We start from the raw sequence: 18,468 nt of genomic DNA, 5'->3' as shown, positions 1-18,468 counted from the left end.
TCACATACAAGGAATCTAAAAAAGCCAAACTCATAGAAACACAATGTAGAGTGGAAGTTACCAGGGGCTGAGGGAGTGGAGAAAAAGATATTGGTGAAAGGGTACAAACTACCAGTCATAAGAGGAATAATTCTGGGGAGCTAATATATAGCATGGATCATAGTTAATAATACTGGAGTATATATTTACAAGTTGCTAAGTGAGTAAATCTTAAATATTGTCACCACAAAAAAAGAAATGGCAACTATGTAATGTGCTGGAGTTGTTAGCTAATGCTATAACAATAATCATTTTACAATGTATTAATGTAGCAGATCTACACATTGTACACCTTGAACTTACAAAATATAATTGTCAATAATATCTTAATAAAGCTGAGGAGAAAAAAATCTGCACTCATATATTATTTAATTAACCAGCATTTGACTAAATCTATTTTCAAACCAGTCAATCCTAAAGGAAATCAATCCTGAATATTCACTGGAAGGACTGATGCTGAAGCTGAGGCTCCAATACTTTGGCCACCTGATGCAAAGAGCTGACTCATTAGAAAAGACCCTGATGCTGGAAAAGAATGAAGGCAGGAGGAGAAGGGGACGACAGAGGACAAGATGGTTGAATGGCATCACCGACTCAATGGACATGAGTTTGAGCAAGCTCCGGGCGATGGTGAAGGACAGGGAAGCCCGGCGTGCTGGGGTCCGTGGGGTCGCACACAGTTGGACACGACTGAGCGACTGAACAACAAACCGTGCATATGATGCGACATAATCCAACTCAACCAGCCCCTGACACTGCTGTCAGAGATACCTTTCTAAATTTTTCCATGCAGTTCAGTTCAGGCCAGTTCAGTACTTTCAGGACATTATATAAACCCTTTAACCCTTCAAGCTCCGTAATCCACCTCTAGGCTTAGCTGTGTCAGTCTCCCACGTGCGCTCTTTACTGCAGCCATAAGAGAATTCCAGCAGTTTCTATACTTCGTATAATTGCTCCCACCTTGCTAAAAGTTGCTTTCTCCATTCAAAATGACTGCCTCCTTTTCAGTGTTCTTCATAAAGACATCTGCTAGCTTTCTGGTCAGCTCTCATCTCTTTCGGGAAGCCATCCCTGACCTTCTTGTCAGTTACACTCTTCTGTGTGCCAAGAGCAAACACTCTGAGTCCACTTCCACTGCATTTAATAGCCTTGCCTGTTATAGTTGGCTTACTTATCTACAGCTCAAAAATAAAGGCTGTGTCTCTTTAAGACCAAGCCTGAAAACAGCTCCCAGATCTTGATATTCTCTTCAATAAATGTTTGCTTAATTGAATGGCAGTGAAACATGTATATTGCCATATGTGAAACGAATCGCCAGTCCAGACCCGATGCGTGAGACAGGGTGCTAGGGGCTGGTGCACTGGGATGACCCAGAGGGACGAGGTGGGAAGGGAGGTGGGAGGGCGCTTCAGAATGGGGAACACATGTACACCCGTGGAGGAGTCAAGTCAATGTATGTCAAACCAATACAACATTGTAAAGTTAAAATGAATAAATAAATAAGTTTTAAAAAAATTTTAATTAAAAAATTTAAAAAAAATAAAATACCAAAAAATAAAAAAAATAAAATAACAATAATTTACTATAACTCAAACAATTTAATTTTTCAGAAGTTTACAGATTTGCTAACCAAGGTGTAAAGAAATAATGAAAGATATCTATGGATATTAATCAGGGAAGTAAGAAAAAACAAAGCACCAAAGTTTATCTGAAAAACACCCAGTCAACAAGAACATTCTTCACAAATCAAATTGATTCCATGCTTGAACATGTCTTAAAATGGATTCAGAACAAGTTATCTGCTTTGATGATTACTAACCTTGCAACTGGTCAAGAAGCATAACAGATACTCGGTGCTGGGCTTGAATTAGCTCAAGATGCAAGTCCATTATGAAATTATTCGGTGTGACTGGTTTGCACATGTCTCCATCTATACAGTGGGTGTGCTTCGGTAGAATTGAAGCAAAAATTAAAAAGGAATACAGTTATCGAAACATACAAAAATAGCTCTATCCTACTGTCATTCAGGTTATCATTTTATTCTTAGCCTGTAAGTTATGCTCACTTCTTAACCCTTTAAAATCTGGCTTGCACAATAATTAATCACTCTCCACATTCCCCAGAGGCCTTTCAGTGACAGGTTCAGACTCCGCACCCTCCTCGGTCTCCTCTGAGAGGAGAGGAGCGCATTTCCAGTCTGAGGGGGCCCCCATAGACCACTCTGCTTACCCATGCTTCCTAGTTAAGGGAAACACGTCTAATGTACATTTCTCATGCTCACCGTGGCATAGCAATGGTCAACCACTGACGATCCGTTCGGCAAAGCGGTTAACATGCAGCTCAAATTGATGCCACCAATGGCTCTGTCAAGAAGTTCATAGGCCAAAAATAGCTGTTCCTCAGGTTTTTTCTAAAGTAATTTTATAAACAAAACAGAAAATTCAGATTTCAGGGAAAAATCATATACAACACTTCCAAACTTAACAGTAATTCAAAACCCCCTCAAGGAAGCCACTGTCCTTGAATTTGGTTTCCATTCTTTTGCATGTTTTTAAATTTCTACTACATATGTATGTGTCCACTAACAAGATGCAATATAGCTTTGCATGTTTTTGATTCTCTTGTAAAATTCTGCAGTTCATTTTTTTCACTCAACCATATGTCACTGAAACCTTCTCCTGCAACTCAGGGTGTCTGGCAGGGTCTGGTTAAGAACACAGAGCAACTCTAAGTATTCCAAGCAGAAAGGGATTTAATGGACAGAACTAGAAGTGTCCCTCACTACTGGAAGCCCTGGGGGAGCAAAGATCAAGAGAGCTGCCAGGGATGACTTAACTGCATGCAGCAAGCTAAGAATCCAGGAGCCAGGTGACAATCTCAAGTGTCTACCACACTGAAACAAGTGAACGGCAACGGCTTGCTCAACAAGGCTGATCAATTATCTTCTTGCATCCTCCTCTGCAGTGTAAGAACTCTTTCTTCCCTTGTGTATAACAAATTCATTCAAATACCCCTAATTGGAAGACTAACCTAGAACCATATGGAAATGAGATGGTGGGAAATGCAGCTCCAGGTCTTTCTCACTCTAGCGTGAAGCTGATTACAGAAGGGGGATAGCAATGATACCAGCTGACTCTAGTTCAAGGCCACTGCGGCTGATTCACCTTCTATGGCTAGGATGAAATGGTATTATGCTGAGGACTGCATCACAATTCACTTATCCACTCTCCCCCAATGGACATTTAGACTGCTATTACTAAAAGTGTGCAATGTTACTATCCTAGTCTGAGACTTCTTTACAGGTCTACCTTTTCTTCTGCTTCTCTTTTTTCACACAGCTAAGACCCCTAGGGCATGTTGATTAGAAGAAAGACAGACATCTAAGTTTTTACATCAGGATAAAGGGATTACTTTTAATCTTTTACCATAGGTGCAATGGTCATTAAAGGTCTTGGCTGTTACCCTTTATGGGATACAAAAGTTCTCTTCTATTCCTAACTTGTTAAGAGTTATTTTTTAAAACATGGTTGTTGAATTTTGTCAAATGCTTTTGTTGCATCTCTTTCTGATGATGTGGTCATATTTTTCCCTTGTCATCTGCAAATGTGGTGTATTGCATTATGGAATTTCTAGTGTTCAAACATCCCTGCATTCTGGAATATACATAATTTGATTACACACATCCATTCAACATATATATAGCTAGATATCTCCATTCAAGAATCACAGGTTCATAAACAAGGCCCTACCATACAGCACAGGGCACTATACTCAGTATCTCCTGATAAAACATAATGGAAAAGAATATAGATGCATAATGAATCACTTTACTGTACAGAAGAAATTAACAACATTATAAATCAACTATACTTCAATAAAATCTTTTAATTAAAAAAGAAAGGAATCACAGGCTCCGAGAGTTTCCTAAGCAACTCAAGCAGTGTAAATCTGAATGACAGACCAACATGAGGGCGCCCAAATTATTAGGAAGAGGGCCCTTCTCTTGTTTACGCCACTTCTCAATGCCCAAACTGAGAAACCTCCTTACCAAATAGGCAGATGCTTTTCTAGTTGACTTTTTCCTGGGATAAGTCTTGTGGGCTCTAACTAAATGTGTGAGTCTGAGTTCCAAGCCCCATCTCTCACGTGTCCAAGGCTCATCTCTTTCCCCTACGTGGTGGTGAATTTAAATTTCTTTGTAACTGAGACCAACAGCCTACTGCAGCATCTATTCATAAACTGACCATTCTGGTTTTCAGTTCTCCTTTCTATTTTGGCTCCTGGAATTTACCTTACTTTCTTGTGAACTCTGTGGTGTGCTTGAGGATATTTGTTCAATTTTCTCCAAAATTTCCAGGTGTTTTGCAGCAAGAGCTTTTTTCAGTCATCTAGTTTCCTATTTAGCCACAAACGGAAGTCTCTAAGCACAGCTTTTAACACCAAAAAGTTTCAAAGACCTCCCCCCCACACACACACATTCTAGCATCGTCATCACCGCCACCGTCAGTTTTGTCAACAGCTAGCGAAAATGAAAGTTAGTTGCTCAGTCATGTCAGACTCTTTTGTGATCCCATGAACTATAGCCTGTCCATGGAATTCTTTGTCTATAGAATTCTCCAGACAAGAGTACTGAAGTGGGTTGCCAATTCCTTCTCCAGGGGATCCTCCCAACCCAGGGGTTGAGCCTGGGTCTCCTGCATTGCAGGCAGATTCTTTACCATTTGAGACACAAGAGAAGCCCAGCTAATATTGTAATATCATTACAGCTAATATTGAATTAAAATGTGTTCCAAGTGCTAGGCTAAATGCTTTATCTGGACTAATTTTTAAATTACCATAATCCTATGAGGTACTTATTATTCTCTGGTGGGAATGGCTACCCACTTTAGTATTCTTGCCTGGAGAATTCCAAGGACAGAGGAGGCTGATGGGTTACAGTCCATGGGGTCACAGAGAGTTGGACACGACTGAGCAACTAACACTATAGTCCATTTGTCAAAAATAGCCATGAATTCAGTAAAACTTTAAATTTTAAAAAATATAATCACAATAGTACCCTATATATTTTTAAATAGTTGCATGTGTATATGCAAGGTATCATATCTTGGCCACCTGATGCCAAGAGCTGACTGATTAGAAAAGACCCTGATGCTGGGACAGACGGAGGACAAGAGGAAACGGGAGCAATAGAGGATGAGATGGCTAGATGCTATGGCATCATCAACTCAATGGACATGAGTGTGAGCAAACTCCAGGAGACAGTGAAAAACAGGGAAAGCTGAAGTGCTGCAGTCCATGCGGTTGCAGAGAGTGGGATACAACTTAGGGACTGAACATGAACAACGAACATGCAAGATATACAGTTTACCCCACCTGCAGACTCTGCTAGGTGAGCATATGGATTTTGGACTTTCCTTTCTATAAATTCTCACTCCTCCCCACTTCACTCCCTTCCAAATAGCTCTGAGACTCTAGGCTGAGATTCAGTGCCCTCTGTGAAATGTTAAGAGAAAAACTGAGTTGCCACCAAGTGCCACAATGTTACCAACAGCTCATTTGGACAGAACCACTTAGAAACTACCAGTAGAATAGGTATTATTGTTATCATCTTACAAAGGAGGACACATACTCAAACAGATTAGCTTATTTAAGATCACACAGTCAACATTAAAGTCAGAATCCAACTCCAAGTCCCCCAATATCAACTGCTATGCCCTTACGCCGTATCAGTGAATCAACCCTACTCCATATATCACACACTCCCATATAGGTGAGTGGGTAGCACATGGCACAAGTTTAGAGGTGCTATTCACATTGTAGGCATCATAGACTTCTATGTTTATTTTGAAAATTTCCTAGCAGATGGCAATAAATTATATCAAGGAAAGAGTGCATTTTTCTAATTCAAAAACAGTAGCAATAATTCATAAATGATTTTCCGTTTCTTCATGGTCACTTTCTAAGAAATCCATTTCATTTAGCGCCTTTAATCACCAGAATTTTTCTATCCAAGTCAAAATCTAGCACTTTGTAACTTCTGCTAGTATGCCTATTCCTGTAGGAAGCCTCGCAGAATAAGTGCCAGCACTCTAAGCAAGTAATCCTTAAATTCTAGTTTCCTTAAGAATCTACCTGGCAAACTTTTAAGAACCTTAAACCTGAATTACAAATTTTTGAGAATCTCATACCTGAAATTATGATTCACTATGTCCAAAATGGAAAATAGGAAGCTATGTATTTAATAAGCACTGCAAATGATCCCTGGAAAAGCCACTGGCAGACAGCTCTTATGCCCCCTCATTCTCTTACGCAGTTCAAACTTCCTCTGTTGTCAATTTCAAATTTTTCAACTCTCAAGACACAATACAGCATAGAAAATTCAAAACTGCGTTCCCTGAAGCCTTTTATTAGAGATGAATATAATATTCAAGAAAGTTCTGATATACTTATGATATTTTATTTATACCCAGTTTCTTAGCACTTGCATTTTTGTGTATTAAAAAAGTGTGCTTTATACAAATATTCTGAAGACACTTTTTAAATCAATGGACAGCATAGCATAATTGCTAAATGCCTGAACTTTGAAGGAAACACTCCAACTTCAAATTCACTTAGCCGTGCAACCTTGATCCAATAAAATGTAGTAGTGAAAACGGTCACTGTGACTATACAAATCAACCTCACACACACAGCACCAAGATAAAAAGTGAGCTACTTTTATGAATATTGTGACTCATGGACTCATAAAGCAGGGAAGTGCTAAGGAGGACATCCCAGCTCTGTGAGTCTATGAAATACAACATTCAAAATATCAATAGTAATATAACTATAACTCCTTCTAAGACCCTTTATCTAGCTTATTTTTGAAGCTGATTGGATTTTTTTCTAAAGTAAAAACAAAAGGTAGAAAAATATTCCTATAGTTCTCAATGTATATAGAAACCATAATTTCTCAGATATTAAATGCTCAAAATTACTTCTATAACTAACCAGTATACATTTACAGATGTAATGGTTTTTTAAAAAAATTAAATTTTAAAACATCTAAAATTAAATGTTTTTAACTGTATTCTCTAAAATATTTTGCAGTACCTTACCTTTATTATTGGAAGAATATCTATGGTCCCTTTCGGAGCCCCAAGGATTTCACTAGTCCCTTTCCTTAAAGATACATCTGAAAAACAGACAGAAAGAGAGGAAGGAAGGAAAGAGGAAGAAAGAAGGGAGGGAGGGAAGAAAAAGAGAATAAAAGAGAGGAAAAATAGGAAGAGAAGGAGTGAGTAGGAGAGGAAGAAATGGAGAGAAAAAGGACCAGAGGAAATAAAAGGATGACAGAAAAAAATGGTAATTAACAGTGAATCATAATCATAAAAAAACATTATGCTAAATTAGTTATCTTTTTAATTATTCATGAGTTTAGAAATGATTCAACACTTAGAAGTTGCATACCAAATTATTTCTTCCAGCTAGTTATATTTTGTCTTTATAAAAGTAAATTTAAGAGTACTTTGTAATACAACAAACCAATTCAAAAATTTTGATTATCAGCATGATAATATTATGGTAAACAGATTGTCTTTCTGTATATTCTATGGAAAACCCATTGAAAAGCATTCATAAAATAACAGCAAATTTAGACAAATGTCAGAGAAGTCTGGCTTTAATTAAAGGAATACAAATAATAAAAATGTATATGACAATGCTAATTTCCCGGTCTAAAAATTTTTCAGTAATTCCAATTAAACAATGAATTACTTAATAGACAAATATTAATAAATATCTTGAAGCAGATTATCATAATTAACTTAGAAAGAATGACTTGTACTTCATATTTTATGTGCCAATAAGATGATAAGAATAACATTGTTGGAAAAATAAAAATCTACATATCTAAATGGGAACAACTGCTCATGACATAAATGTAGATATTTTCAAACTTACAAATGGATCATGCTCTAATATTGATTACATTTTTAGAAATCAAATATTTTAACAAAGGATCAGTATAATCAGTTGTATGAAGCCCATCCATAATTAAAGAATATAAAATACAATAAAACATTAGTCTCCCCAAAGTAAACAAAACAATAAAATTTAATAAGAAATAGATATTTTTTTTCTAAAAGCAATCATTAGACTTTTTGGTTCTAGTAACAGATATTCTGGAAACATTCCCCTGGCTGGAAAAGCTGGAAAAATACAGGGTTTTTTTTTTTTCTTTTTTCTGCAAGTATCAGTACATAGCCAGTATCTTGGAAAGAGAGTATCCCCTGGATCTTGGGAAGAGAGCCCGGGGCCTAGAGAATGTCCTTTGAGCTACTTTTCCCTCCGAAGATTTTTGTCAGTTCTGGAAAGGTAAGCTGAGAAGCTGAATGGTGCTTTGACAGCCTTGAGGAGCTAAGGCAACAGAGATTGGCATCCAGGGCCCACCAAGGGTGAAAAGCTAGAAGGGGCTACATCCTAGGAGTCAGAGTAACTGAAAATAGGCTGAATAAAGAGCATCTCAACTTTAAATTATCTTAATATCTCAAAGTGGATTAAGGGGAACCTGGAGTTGCACTGCCTTCATATATCTGGCAAAAGCAAGCATAAGTCTTCCCTGGAAGAACAGATCATCTAAGGCTTCAAGTTACTTTTATAAAATATTGGTAGCAAATATAGTGTCTACCACAAGATTAAAAATAATCAGATTAACCAAATAGCTGATGAAGCAAGTTCTGCACTTAAGAAATCAACAGAATAACCACGGATGAGATGATAGAAGTCAGACACCCCTTCTGGCTTCCCTCTAGCCCTACTCCAGTAGCCTTCAACCCATGACAGATGATGGTCGAACAAACACCCCAACCTCCCAGCTCTCTAAGGCACATTCTATACAGTCTTCCGGAAGCCCCTTGTGGGAATGAGCCCTATACCCACAACAGCAGGCTTCCCATGAACTTCCAGTACCCTGTACTGGCTTCCTTTCCTTCTGTCTCACTTCACTCCACCACCCTGCTTCCCTGGATAGCAGTCCAAATAAACTGCTACACTCAACTCTTTGTCTCAGAATCTGCTTCTGGGGAAACCAATCCAGGAAAAAGGTCAAGGTGACAACACCTGAACTTGCTGGCAAATCTTTGCATCGTAACAAGTGAGACAATCACGTATTACATACTTCCTGACTCAATGCAACAGGGAGTATGCATGAAATATGCTTGCCAAAAAAAATAAGATTGACAAGAAAACTTTTTGAAAATGTATCACTTAAATATAACCAACCTGATAGATCTAACTACCAGGTAGAGAAACAAGATAACACCATAAGGACGCAAATAGCCAAATCCAGTATGTGGGAAATCTTCCAGGGAGACGATTCAGTTTCTTCAGGGGTAAGGAGAGGAGGACTATAGGTTACAGAGAGAGATTTAAGAGACATGATGGAAAATAAAATGTATGGGCTCAATTGGATCCTGATTGAAACAAACCAACTTAAGAGATTTTAATACAATCAGGGGCATAGGAATGTTTGCTAATTTTGTAAGGTATAATGTATTAATAGCATTGTGGTTGTGTAGAAAGAAAAAAAAACCTTCTGTTAGATAGACCAACACACACACATATGTGTATATGCTGAGGTATTTGTTGGTGAATGACATGCTGTCTGCCTTAAAACTCTCCAGGAAAAAAGAAAGTGTTGCCAAGAGAGATTAAATAAGGTTGACAAAATGTTCATAAGTACTGGTACTGGATGAGGAGTACGCAGTGACTTATTTCATGTCTCTATTTGAAATTCTACATAATAAAAATTTTTTAAAGGAAAAATGTTTTAAGACAGGATATGTCAAAAAGTATGACTTCAAGACAGAGAAAGGGTAATATCATATGACACCCCTTATATGTGGAATCTAAAAAGAAATATTACAAATGAACTTACTAACAAAAAGAAAAAGACTCACAAACTTAGAAAATGTACTAATGGTTCTAGGGCAGGGAAGGGATAGTTAGGAAGTCTGGGAAGGTCATGTACACACTGCTGTATTCAAAATGGATAAGCAACAAGGCCCTATCACCTAGTACCTAGAACTCTACTCAGTGGTATGTGCCAGTCTGGATGGGAGGGGGCTTGGAGGAGAACGGATACATGTATGTGCACAACTGAGTCCATTAACCGTTCACCTGAAACTACCACAGTATTGATAACTGGCTCTACCCCAACACAAAACAGAAATTATAAAGTTAGGGAAAAATATGACTTCAAGCCATTGAAAGTGTTAGCTAGCCAAAATATGACTTCAAGCCATTGAAAGTGTTAGCTAGCCAGAGACCAGTGATCCTCAAACTTCTAAGTGTATCAGAATCACCTGGTAAGCTAATCAAGACTAGAAAAGTCCATACTAGCTGAGGTGCAATAGAACTGAGCCTCGGATTTTGAACACGTTTCCAGGTGATACTTCTATCAACCAAACTTTGAGAACCATAGTTATCTAATTCAATCTGCAAAGCTGAGCTCAACAATGGAGAATAGGTGGAGCCAGATTAGCGAATTTCTGGGAGAACAATTATTACAATAACTATTTTATTACCGAATCCCTCAGATGTCACACATACACTATAAGAGGGGTGAGACAGGAAAGCAGGCACCCCTATGCTCCTCTACCTCATTTTCTATATGTGAGTTACCTGACGACACAGACAACTCTGGGGTTCCATCACAGGCAGAAGAAAGAATGAAGAGGTCACAGCATCCTCTGAGAGAAGGCACCTCCTGGAAGGAGAGCAGAATAGTGGTGGGAAGGGATTGGACAGGGAGAGGAGGAGGAGAATGAGTGAGAAGGGTGCAAAAAGAGGAAGAAGATAAAGAGGAAAAAGAAAAGAAGAAACGGGACAAAGGAAGAAAGAAGAAGAATTTTCACAGGAGGGAATCAAGAGAGAAGGCTTAAAAAGGAGATAAAAGGTAGAAGGACAAGGATCCACTCATTCCAGCTCTTCCTCTGTGGCAGGCAGCATGACGGTGTCACGAATTATGGTGACCAGAATACGTTCTCTTCCTTCAAGAAGTATAAACTCTAGCAGGAAATGGAAGAGGAGGATGTAGGATTAAAATGAGGGGAGAAAAGAAAAAAGGAAGAATGGAGGGGAAGGGTGAGTGGTGTAGGTGGACAGTGAGGGACAGAGAAGGGAAATATATGAGTGAGGAGAAGACACAGACATTTTCATTTGCCACTGAACCAGAAAGCATATAACCTTTTCTTTTTTAACATCAACTTGGTTGAACCTATATTACTTCTATCTTTGATTATAAATCATCCATGAAGCACAATACTGAAATGTATGATTTCCATTAACAGATGTTAAACAGTATTACAGCTTATGGTTATATATTCATATATATATAGAACCTCATGCCTTTTAATTCAATATTTTACCTAGAAATTTTTTAAATTTTCTTCTTGGGTTTCCTAAAGACTCCAATATTTCACTTAATCGTAACGTGACCTCTGCCACCATCACAACATCAATATCTTCCATCTTATAGCAGTGAATGATTTCATTTATCTGCCACAGAAGATAAATCCACTAAAAATAGAAAATACACAGTAAAATCAATTGAAAGTGCACTACATTGTAGAAAGAGTCACATTTTATAAAATCGAGTACTTCCTTGAAATCACCACCTTCTAATCATATAATGTTATACGGGTACTAGCTTCCCTGGTGACTGAGATGGTAAAGAATCCGTCTGCAATGCAGGAGACCTGGGTTCGATCCCTGGGTCAGGAAGATGCCCTGGAGAAGGGAATGGCAACCTACCCCAGTTTCCTGCCTGGAGGATCCCATGGACAGAGGAATCTGGCGGGCTAGAGTGCATGGGGTCGCAAAGAGCCAGACACGACTGAGTGAGTAACACCTTTTTATCAGTGGATCTTAACCATAAGTAATAGAAAATCAATAATCCTAATAAGATGATAGTTAATGATCACTCTGTTTACACATACTCATGAAGAAGAATTATTTAGCTTGTAGTCTGCATATCTATAGCTATAATAGAAAATTTATCATCTGACTTTTTTATGTATCAGTGAAGATTATCTGTATCCTCAAAATTCCCATTCTCCCTTCAAAAAGCAGCAGTGACTATCACTATCGAAGTCCTCCCAAATAGTGAGGGGGAAGTAGGTGTTTCAGGCTCTACACCAGGTGCTTTGGAATCTGCCTTTCATGCCCATAACCTCAAAGCTTAGCACATAAAATTAGCCATCACACTTTGGGAGTTAAAATGGGAAAATAACATTTATGTGCCCAGATCATTGTTTCATTAGAGTATATGATAAAATTATGTCCATGCATCCTAATACAGCTAATCTTAGGAGGCTCCAGAGTCACAGCAGACTGAGTTACTGTTAAAACACTCTCTCCTAAGTTCCCAGGTTACAATATCCACCTGCTCCACCTTCTCCTCTCCACGAGAGAGCTCTTCAGTCTAAACAGAGAACTATTACAGAGAGTGAAAAGCGAAAAGTGAAGTCGGGTCCAACTCTTTGTGACCCCATGGACTGTAGCCCACCAGGCTCCTCGGTCCATGGGGTTTTCTAGGCATGAATACTGGAGTGGGTTGCCATTTCCATCTCCAGCAGATCTTCCCCAACCCAGGGATCAAACCCGGGTCTTCTGCATTGTAGGCAGACACTTGACTGTCTGAGCTACCAGGGAGCTAAAATGCCTTATCTATTTGTTTTCTGTTATTCACCATCTTAATGAATTTATTCAAGTTCATATAACCTTAAACATACCATATTTATTCCTCCCTGAAAAAACTGAAACACCTCCCTGTTTCCCAAAACTAAGCTGGAGCAAAAGGGCAGGGAATACACCTAAAGGAACGGTTCCCTCATTACTACATTTAAAGAGCAGTAATTATGCAGGTGGGTAAGTAGGGAAAATTTAGATTTGAAATGCACATCACAAATGAAATTAGCAATGACAAAAAGCATATGAAGGGAAACAAAAAGGAATACTTTATTAGTGCTGATCTTCTGGGTAAACTTTGCATAGTCATTTCTGGACACAGTGACCCGCTGCATCCCTAATTTGCATTTCTGCCACAGGAACATTATCATGTCCACAACAATTTCCTTATCCGGCTGAGCATTCTGAAAGCAAAAGTGGTAAAGTAAATCAATAAGAACAATAAGATATATAGATATGAACATAAGACATTTAATGTGTGCCAGGCAACATTCTCAGAGCTTCATACATACTGCAGTTGACTTGTTTGGTCAACTCAAAATTCCTATGTTGAATTCCTAACTCCCAAAGTGATAGTATTAGGAGGTGTCCAGGTGGCTCAGATGGTAAAGAATCTGCCTGCAATACAAGAGACCCAGGTTCAATCCCTGGGTTGGAAAGATCTCCTAGAGAAGGAAATGGTGACCTACTCCAGTATTCTTGCCTGGAGAATTCCATGGACAGAGCCTGGTGGGCTACAGTCCATAGGGCTGCAAAGAGTCAGACACAGCCAAGCAGCTAAAACACACACATTGGGAAGTATAAGGATGGAGCCCTCACGAACTAGAACAGTGTCTTTATAAAAGGAGCCCCAGAAAGAGAATGAGACACTCCTTCTTTCTGTCAAGTGAGGGCACAGCAAGAGGACAGCCATTTCTGAACCAGGAGGGAGATGATGCCTTGATGCCGAATTTCTCAGCCTCCAGAACCAAGACAAATAAATGTTGTTTAAGCCAACCAGTGTATGATATCTTTATTATGGAAACTCAAATGGACTAAGATATCCACCAACTAATTTAATCCTCACAACAGCCTATGAAGTGAGTACTACTACAACCATCCTCACTTTATAGATGCAGACTGAAGCACAAGCAAATTTTGTCGTTTTCCCTAAGATAAAGTAGCAGAGGCTGGATTCAAACCTAAGCAGTCTAGCTCTATCTAGAGTAGTCTTCACTGCTCTAAGTCACTTGAGCTCTCTTGGAAAGAAAAGTTCCAAATATTTTTAAGTTATGTAAGCCAATCAGTTGCATCCAGATTTGGAGTGTATACTTCTTTCTTTTTAAAAATCTCTGGTTTAACATAACAAAGAATGGGCAGGGAGTGGAGAAACTAGTAAGGGGAGAAGGTGAGGGGAGCTGGGAAAAGATACGGAAAAGAAGAGAGCCATGATGGAACTAAACAGAACATCACACTGGATATCAACAGATGACCCAACCTGAGTGTATCTCCTCCTGGTTCAATTACTTTGGCTCTTTTCAAAAGGAAAATAAAGGTACTCATTATAGCTGAACTAGAAAGAGAGTACATTTATGATTAAAATACATCGAACTAATAAAAATAAATGAAAAAAAAAATAAATTAAAATAGGTAACCCAAAAAAAAAAAAAATACATCCAACCTTGGGTTCCTTTGGGGCAGCTCTAAGACTTATTTTGAACACATGGTACCTTAGTACAGTGCTTGGGAACAAAACAGAGCTCAATAAATGCTTTTTGAATTGAACTGAAATAAGACACACATGGTTTTTTAAAAAACAGAGAGATGAAAATTCCATGCCGTTCTCAGCCTTGATTAGAACTTTTTGTTTTTAGTTTGCCCATTATACTCCTTATATTTGCTATTAATACTTTTAGTTCAAAAATTAAATACTTGTCACAGGTTATAACATAAACTAATAAATAGAAAATATTATAAGAGTGGAACTTCTCAAGTCCCTTACAGTGTTTCACTTTCCTGAACAAAATTGTGGTTTTCAAACATTTTTCTATAACAGTAAAACCAAATTTTCAAAAGAAATTCCATTAGGATCTCAAGGTTATAGGGTGCTACGATCTAAAGTTGGGCTCCTAAGGAACCTCAGAGAAGCTCTGAGGATCCATGGAATTCAGTTTTAAAACCAGAGCTGCACTAGTTTGACTTAAACATCTACACCCACAACTTGTCATTTAATACTGGCCATTGTATGCTAAGTGACTCCAAACAGTAACCAGGCTTTGCACTTAGGGACTGGAAAGCAGGGTTTCATTAAGAATATTAACTCTCATCAAAACTACTGCTTCATTTCCTCCATTATCAGAAATATAGCTAGCCTTGAGATTTCCCAGAAAGGAAAAGATGGATGCCCAAAATGATAACAATAGTAAATACAGATTTAAAATTATAAGTCATGATATAACTCAATGTCTGATTCTAATGACTGAACAGTATAGAATTTCAGCAAGGTGAAATTCCTGTGATTTTTAAATATGGCTTTAAATTACCGAGAAGAGCCTCTTTTGACACTATTACAAATTATCCAAAATAACTTTTTCACCTGTGGAGAGTCACAGACACAGGAATACAAGGTTGTTGCCAAACGGAAAATGTCTTCTGAGTATCCATAAGACTTCACACAAGTATCTAAAGTACAGGAAATGGAGCAAAAAAAAAAAAAAAATGTTACAAAATTTCAAGTAGAAAATCCATAGAAACATAGAAATTCTCCAAAAATAGCAAAAATGATATCAATAAGACACTTTAAATGCTTCCATTTGAAAACTAATCTAAGTAGGCTTTAATTCAATTAAAATGGACTACTATCATTTTCATTATCTGCAATCTGTATACCAACTATGTCCTTAATGGAATTGAGAAGGTTTATAATATTAACACATTTGTGACTGTTGAAATAAAAATAACAAAGATATCTATTCAGAAACTACTAGAAGAAAAAAAAAAAAGCATCATTACTTGGTACAAATTATTTACCACAATTGAGCAGCCATGCAATGCCTTAAGCATGTGATAAAACATAAAACACGGTATTAAATAATTCTCTAAAAGACAGAGGCTGCAGATGTTCATTTATATATACAATAACTCCTAAAACTTCAAAAGTTTTAGAATGGAAAACTCTGCATACTGGAAAGAGACAGGAGAACAGCAAACTTTTCCTTATCAAAGTCAACTGATAACTCTGATTTGATGCCCTGCTGACCGCTCATTAACAAGGCAGCAGGCTAAAATAGAGCCTCATTCTTCTACCCAAAACCATGTTGCAAAAGAAAATCCAGGGACTTCCCTGGTGGTCCAGTGGTTAAAGCTCTGTGCCTCCATTATAGGTGGTGTGGGTTTGATCCCTGATCAGGGAACTAAGATTCCACATGCCCCATAGTGTGAACAAAAAAAAAAAAAGAAAAACTTTTTTAAGTAAATAAATAAAATCCAGCATCTGTGCAAGGCCTAGGAACCTGCAAGACCAGGCCCCCAGCTATTTCCCTGACCTTGGTTCTTACCACATTCTCCAAGGCCAGTAGCACCACTAGAACACTCCAGCCAGATCTGCCTCCTTGCTATTCCTTCAACAACCAAGCATGCTCTCACTTCAGGGCCTTTACACTTCTGCTCCCTCTACCTGGAATATTCTTTCTCTCGCTTCATCTATAGAGAGTGTATAAAGTCATCTTAAGTTTTCAAAGGGGCAAATAAACACTCACCATGAACAGCAATTTTTTTTACATAGACTTGACCTTCTTTGTAGTTGTCAAAAGGAAAGATCAAACCTTTGTTTCTCTTTACATTGATCAAAGGTTCTATCGCAACAAGAAGTAGTAAATCCTTTTCCGCTTTCTTTGACTCTGGCTCATCCTGCCTCTAAGAAAAGTGTATCTCACAATTAGCACTTCAACGTCATGTTAATACCATAAAAACAAAGCAATTGTTTTGCATGTATTACCTGGAGAAAATCAATGAGCTGCCCAGCTGCAGATTCAAATAAACTCCATTCCTCATACATAAAAGCTAATTTTATAAATTTCACGGCAGCATTCACAGAAATAAGATTCTTCCTTTTTATAATAAGTTCCAGAAGACGTGCTTTTGGAAAATCAAGTATCCCATCTGCACCAGTATTTGACACTAGAAAAGAAAAGAGAGGGGTCATTCGTGCAAAGAAATATTTACTAAACATTAAATATCAGACACTGCCAGGCACTCGGGAAACAGAGCGAAAAAAGCAAACACAACTCCCGCCTTCACAGAGATCACACTCTGGCGGGGAAAACAAGAAATCGTAGCGGGCAAGGACTTCCCTGGTGGTCCAGTGACTAAGACTCTGTGCCTCCACTTCAGGGGGCTCAGATTTGATCCCTGGTCTGGCAACTAAGATCCCACACACTGCACAGCAGCCAAAAACACACTGAATAAATAAAATACGATATAAAAAGTCAATTCCTGGTCAGGAAGATGCCCTGGAGAAGGGGTAGGCTACCCACTCCTATATTCTTAGACTTCCCCTGTGGCTCAGACGGTAAAGAATCCACCTGCAATGCAGGAGACCTGGGTTTGATCCCTGTGTTGGGAAGATCCCCTGGAGAAGGGGAAGGCTACCCACTCCAGTATTCTGGCCTGGAGAAATCCATGGACTGTATAGTCCACGGGGTCGCAAAGAGTCAGACATGACTGAGTGACTTTCCCTTTCACTTTCTTTCAATATAAAAATAAAATATAAAATCTATAAAAATAAAATATTTTTTAAATAAATTTTTTAAAAAACCTAGTAAGCAAACACAGGATGCTCTGGGGACAAATAAGAAGGGCCTCAAACCTAGGTGTGGAGTAGGAGGTTCGGTCAGGAAAGACCACCCAGAATCTCAAAAATAGAGAATTAGCAAGAGTTAACTAGCGAAATACACAGCGAGATATTACAGACTAGGAGGTCAGAAAGGAGACCTGAAATAGGGACATGGCTCCAGAGTCATCGCACTCTGTGAGTAAGTAAGCGGGTCAGCTGCGAGCAATGGAAGGCTGCCAAGGACAGAAGAGCAAAGAACCCCAACAAGCAGAAGGGCAGGCGGGCAGGAAGGCTGCAGAGGGGAGCACTGAACGAGGAGGAAGGTGTCAGCAACAACTGCTGCAGAAAGCAGAGGGGGAAGCGCACCAACTCTCAGCTGAACAATAAGGAGGTTGCCCACGACGCTCTGTCCATGACGGCAGACTGCCAAGTGTAGGTAGGAGGGGAGGAGTATGGGACAGGGAACACAGGCAATTCCTTCAACAAATCTGACTCTAACAAGAGGAGGAAATTCGGGGAGGAAGTTGGATAGGCATGAAGGGGCAATTTGCAGAGATATGGCCCAAAGACCTAAAGGGGAAGACGAAGAACATCCCTTCCATTTTAATGAGAGACAGTGGAAAGGAAAGGTGCAGATGAAGGTAAATTTTCAGCTGTGGGTGAAGGAAGTCAAAGAAATTCTCCTCTGAGATCTTGTATCTTCCTCGTGAAGAAAAGATGAGACCGAACTGCAGTACAAAGGCCCCTTGCCTTCAGATGGGCACACACGTGCACATCTTTAAGCTCACTTAGAAGATGACAGGGCTTCCCAGGTGGTGCTAGTGGTAAAGAACCCACCTGCCAATGCAGGAAACAGAGGAGATGCGGGTTCGATCCCTGGGTAAGGA

General features: G+C 38.8%; 1 protein-coding gene across 1 annotated transcript in view; it reads right to left on the bottom strand.

The window, feature by feature from the left end:
• The window catches only part of CFAP54 (cilia and flagella associated protein 54), a 291,046-nt gene that overhangs the window by 236,011 nt on the left and 36,567 nt on the right, over window positions 1–18,468 (bottom strand). Inside the window, exons 10-17 of the mRNA XM_043440645.1 lie at window positions 16,745–16,926; window positions 16,506–16,662; window positions 15,344–15,429; window positions 13,038–13,172; window positions 11,448–11,598; window positions 7,137–7,213; window positions 2,321–2,449; window positions 1,859–1,985 (exon numbers count right to left, since the gene is read on the bottom strand). Of these exons, the coding sequence (XP_043296580.1) occupies window positions 1,859–1,985; window positions 2,321–2,449; window positions 7,137–7,213; window positions 11,448–11,598; window positions 13,038–13,172; window positions 15,344–15,429; window positions 16,506–16,662; window positions 16,745–16,926 (1,044 nt within the window). The remainder of the gene's footprint in view (window positions 1–1,858; window positions 1,986–2,320; window positions 2,450–7,136; window positions 7,214–11,447; window positions 11,599–13,037; window positions 13,173–15,343; window positions 15,430–16,505; window positions 16,663–16,744; window positions 16,927–18,468) is intronic.

Source organism: Cervus canadensis, chromosome 21, assembly GCF_019320065.1.
Source record: "Cervus canadensis isolate Bull #8, Minnesota chromosome 21, ASM1932006v1, whole genome shotgun sequence".
Lineage (NCBI taxonomy): Eukaryota > Metazoa > Chordata > Mammalia > Artiodactyla > Cervidae > Cervus > Cervus canadensis.
This window is presented reverse-complemented; position numbering and strand designations above follow the sequence as displayed.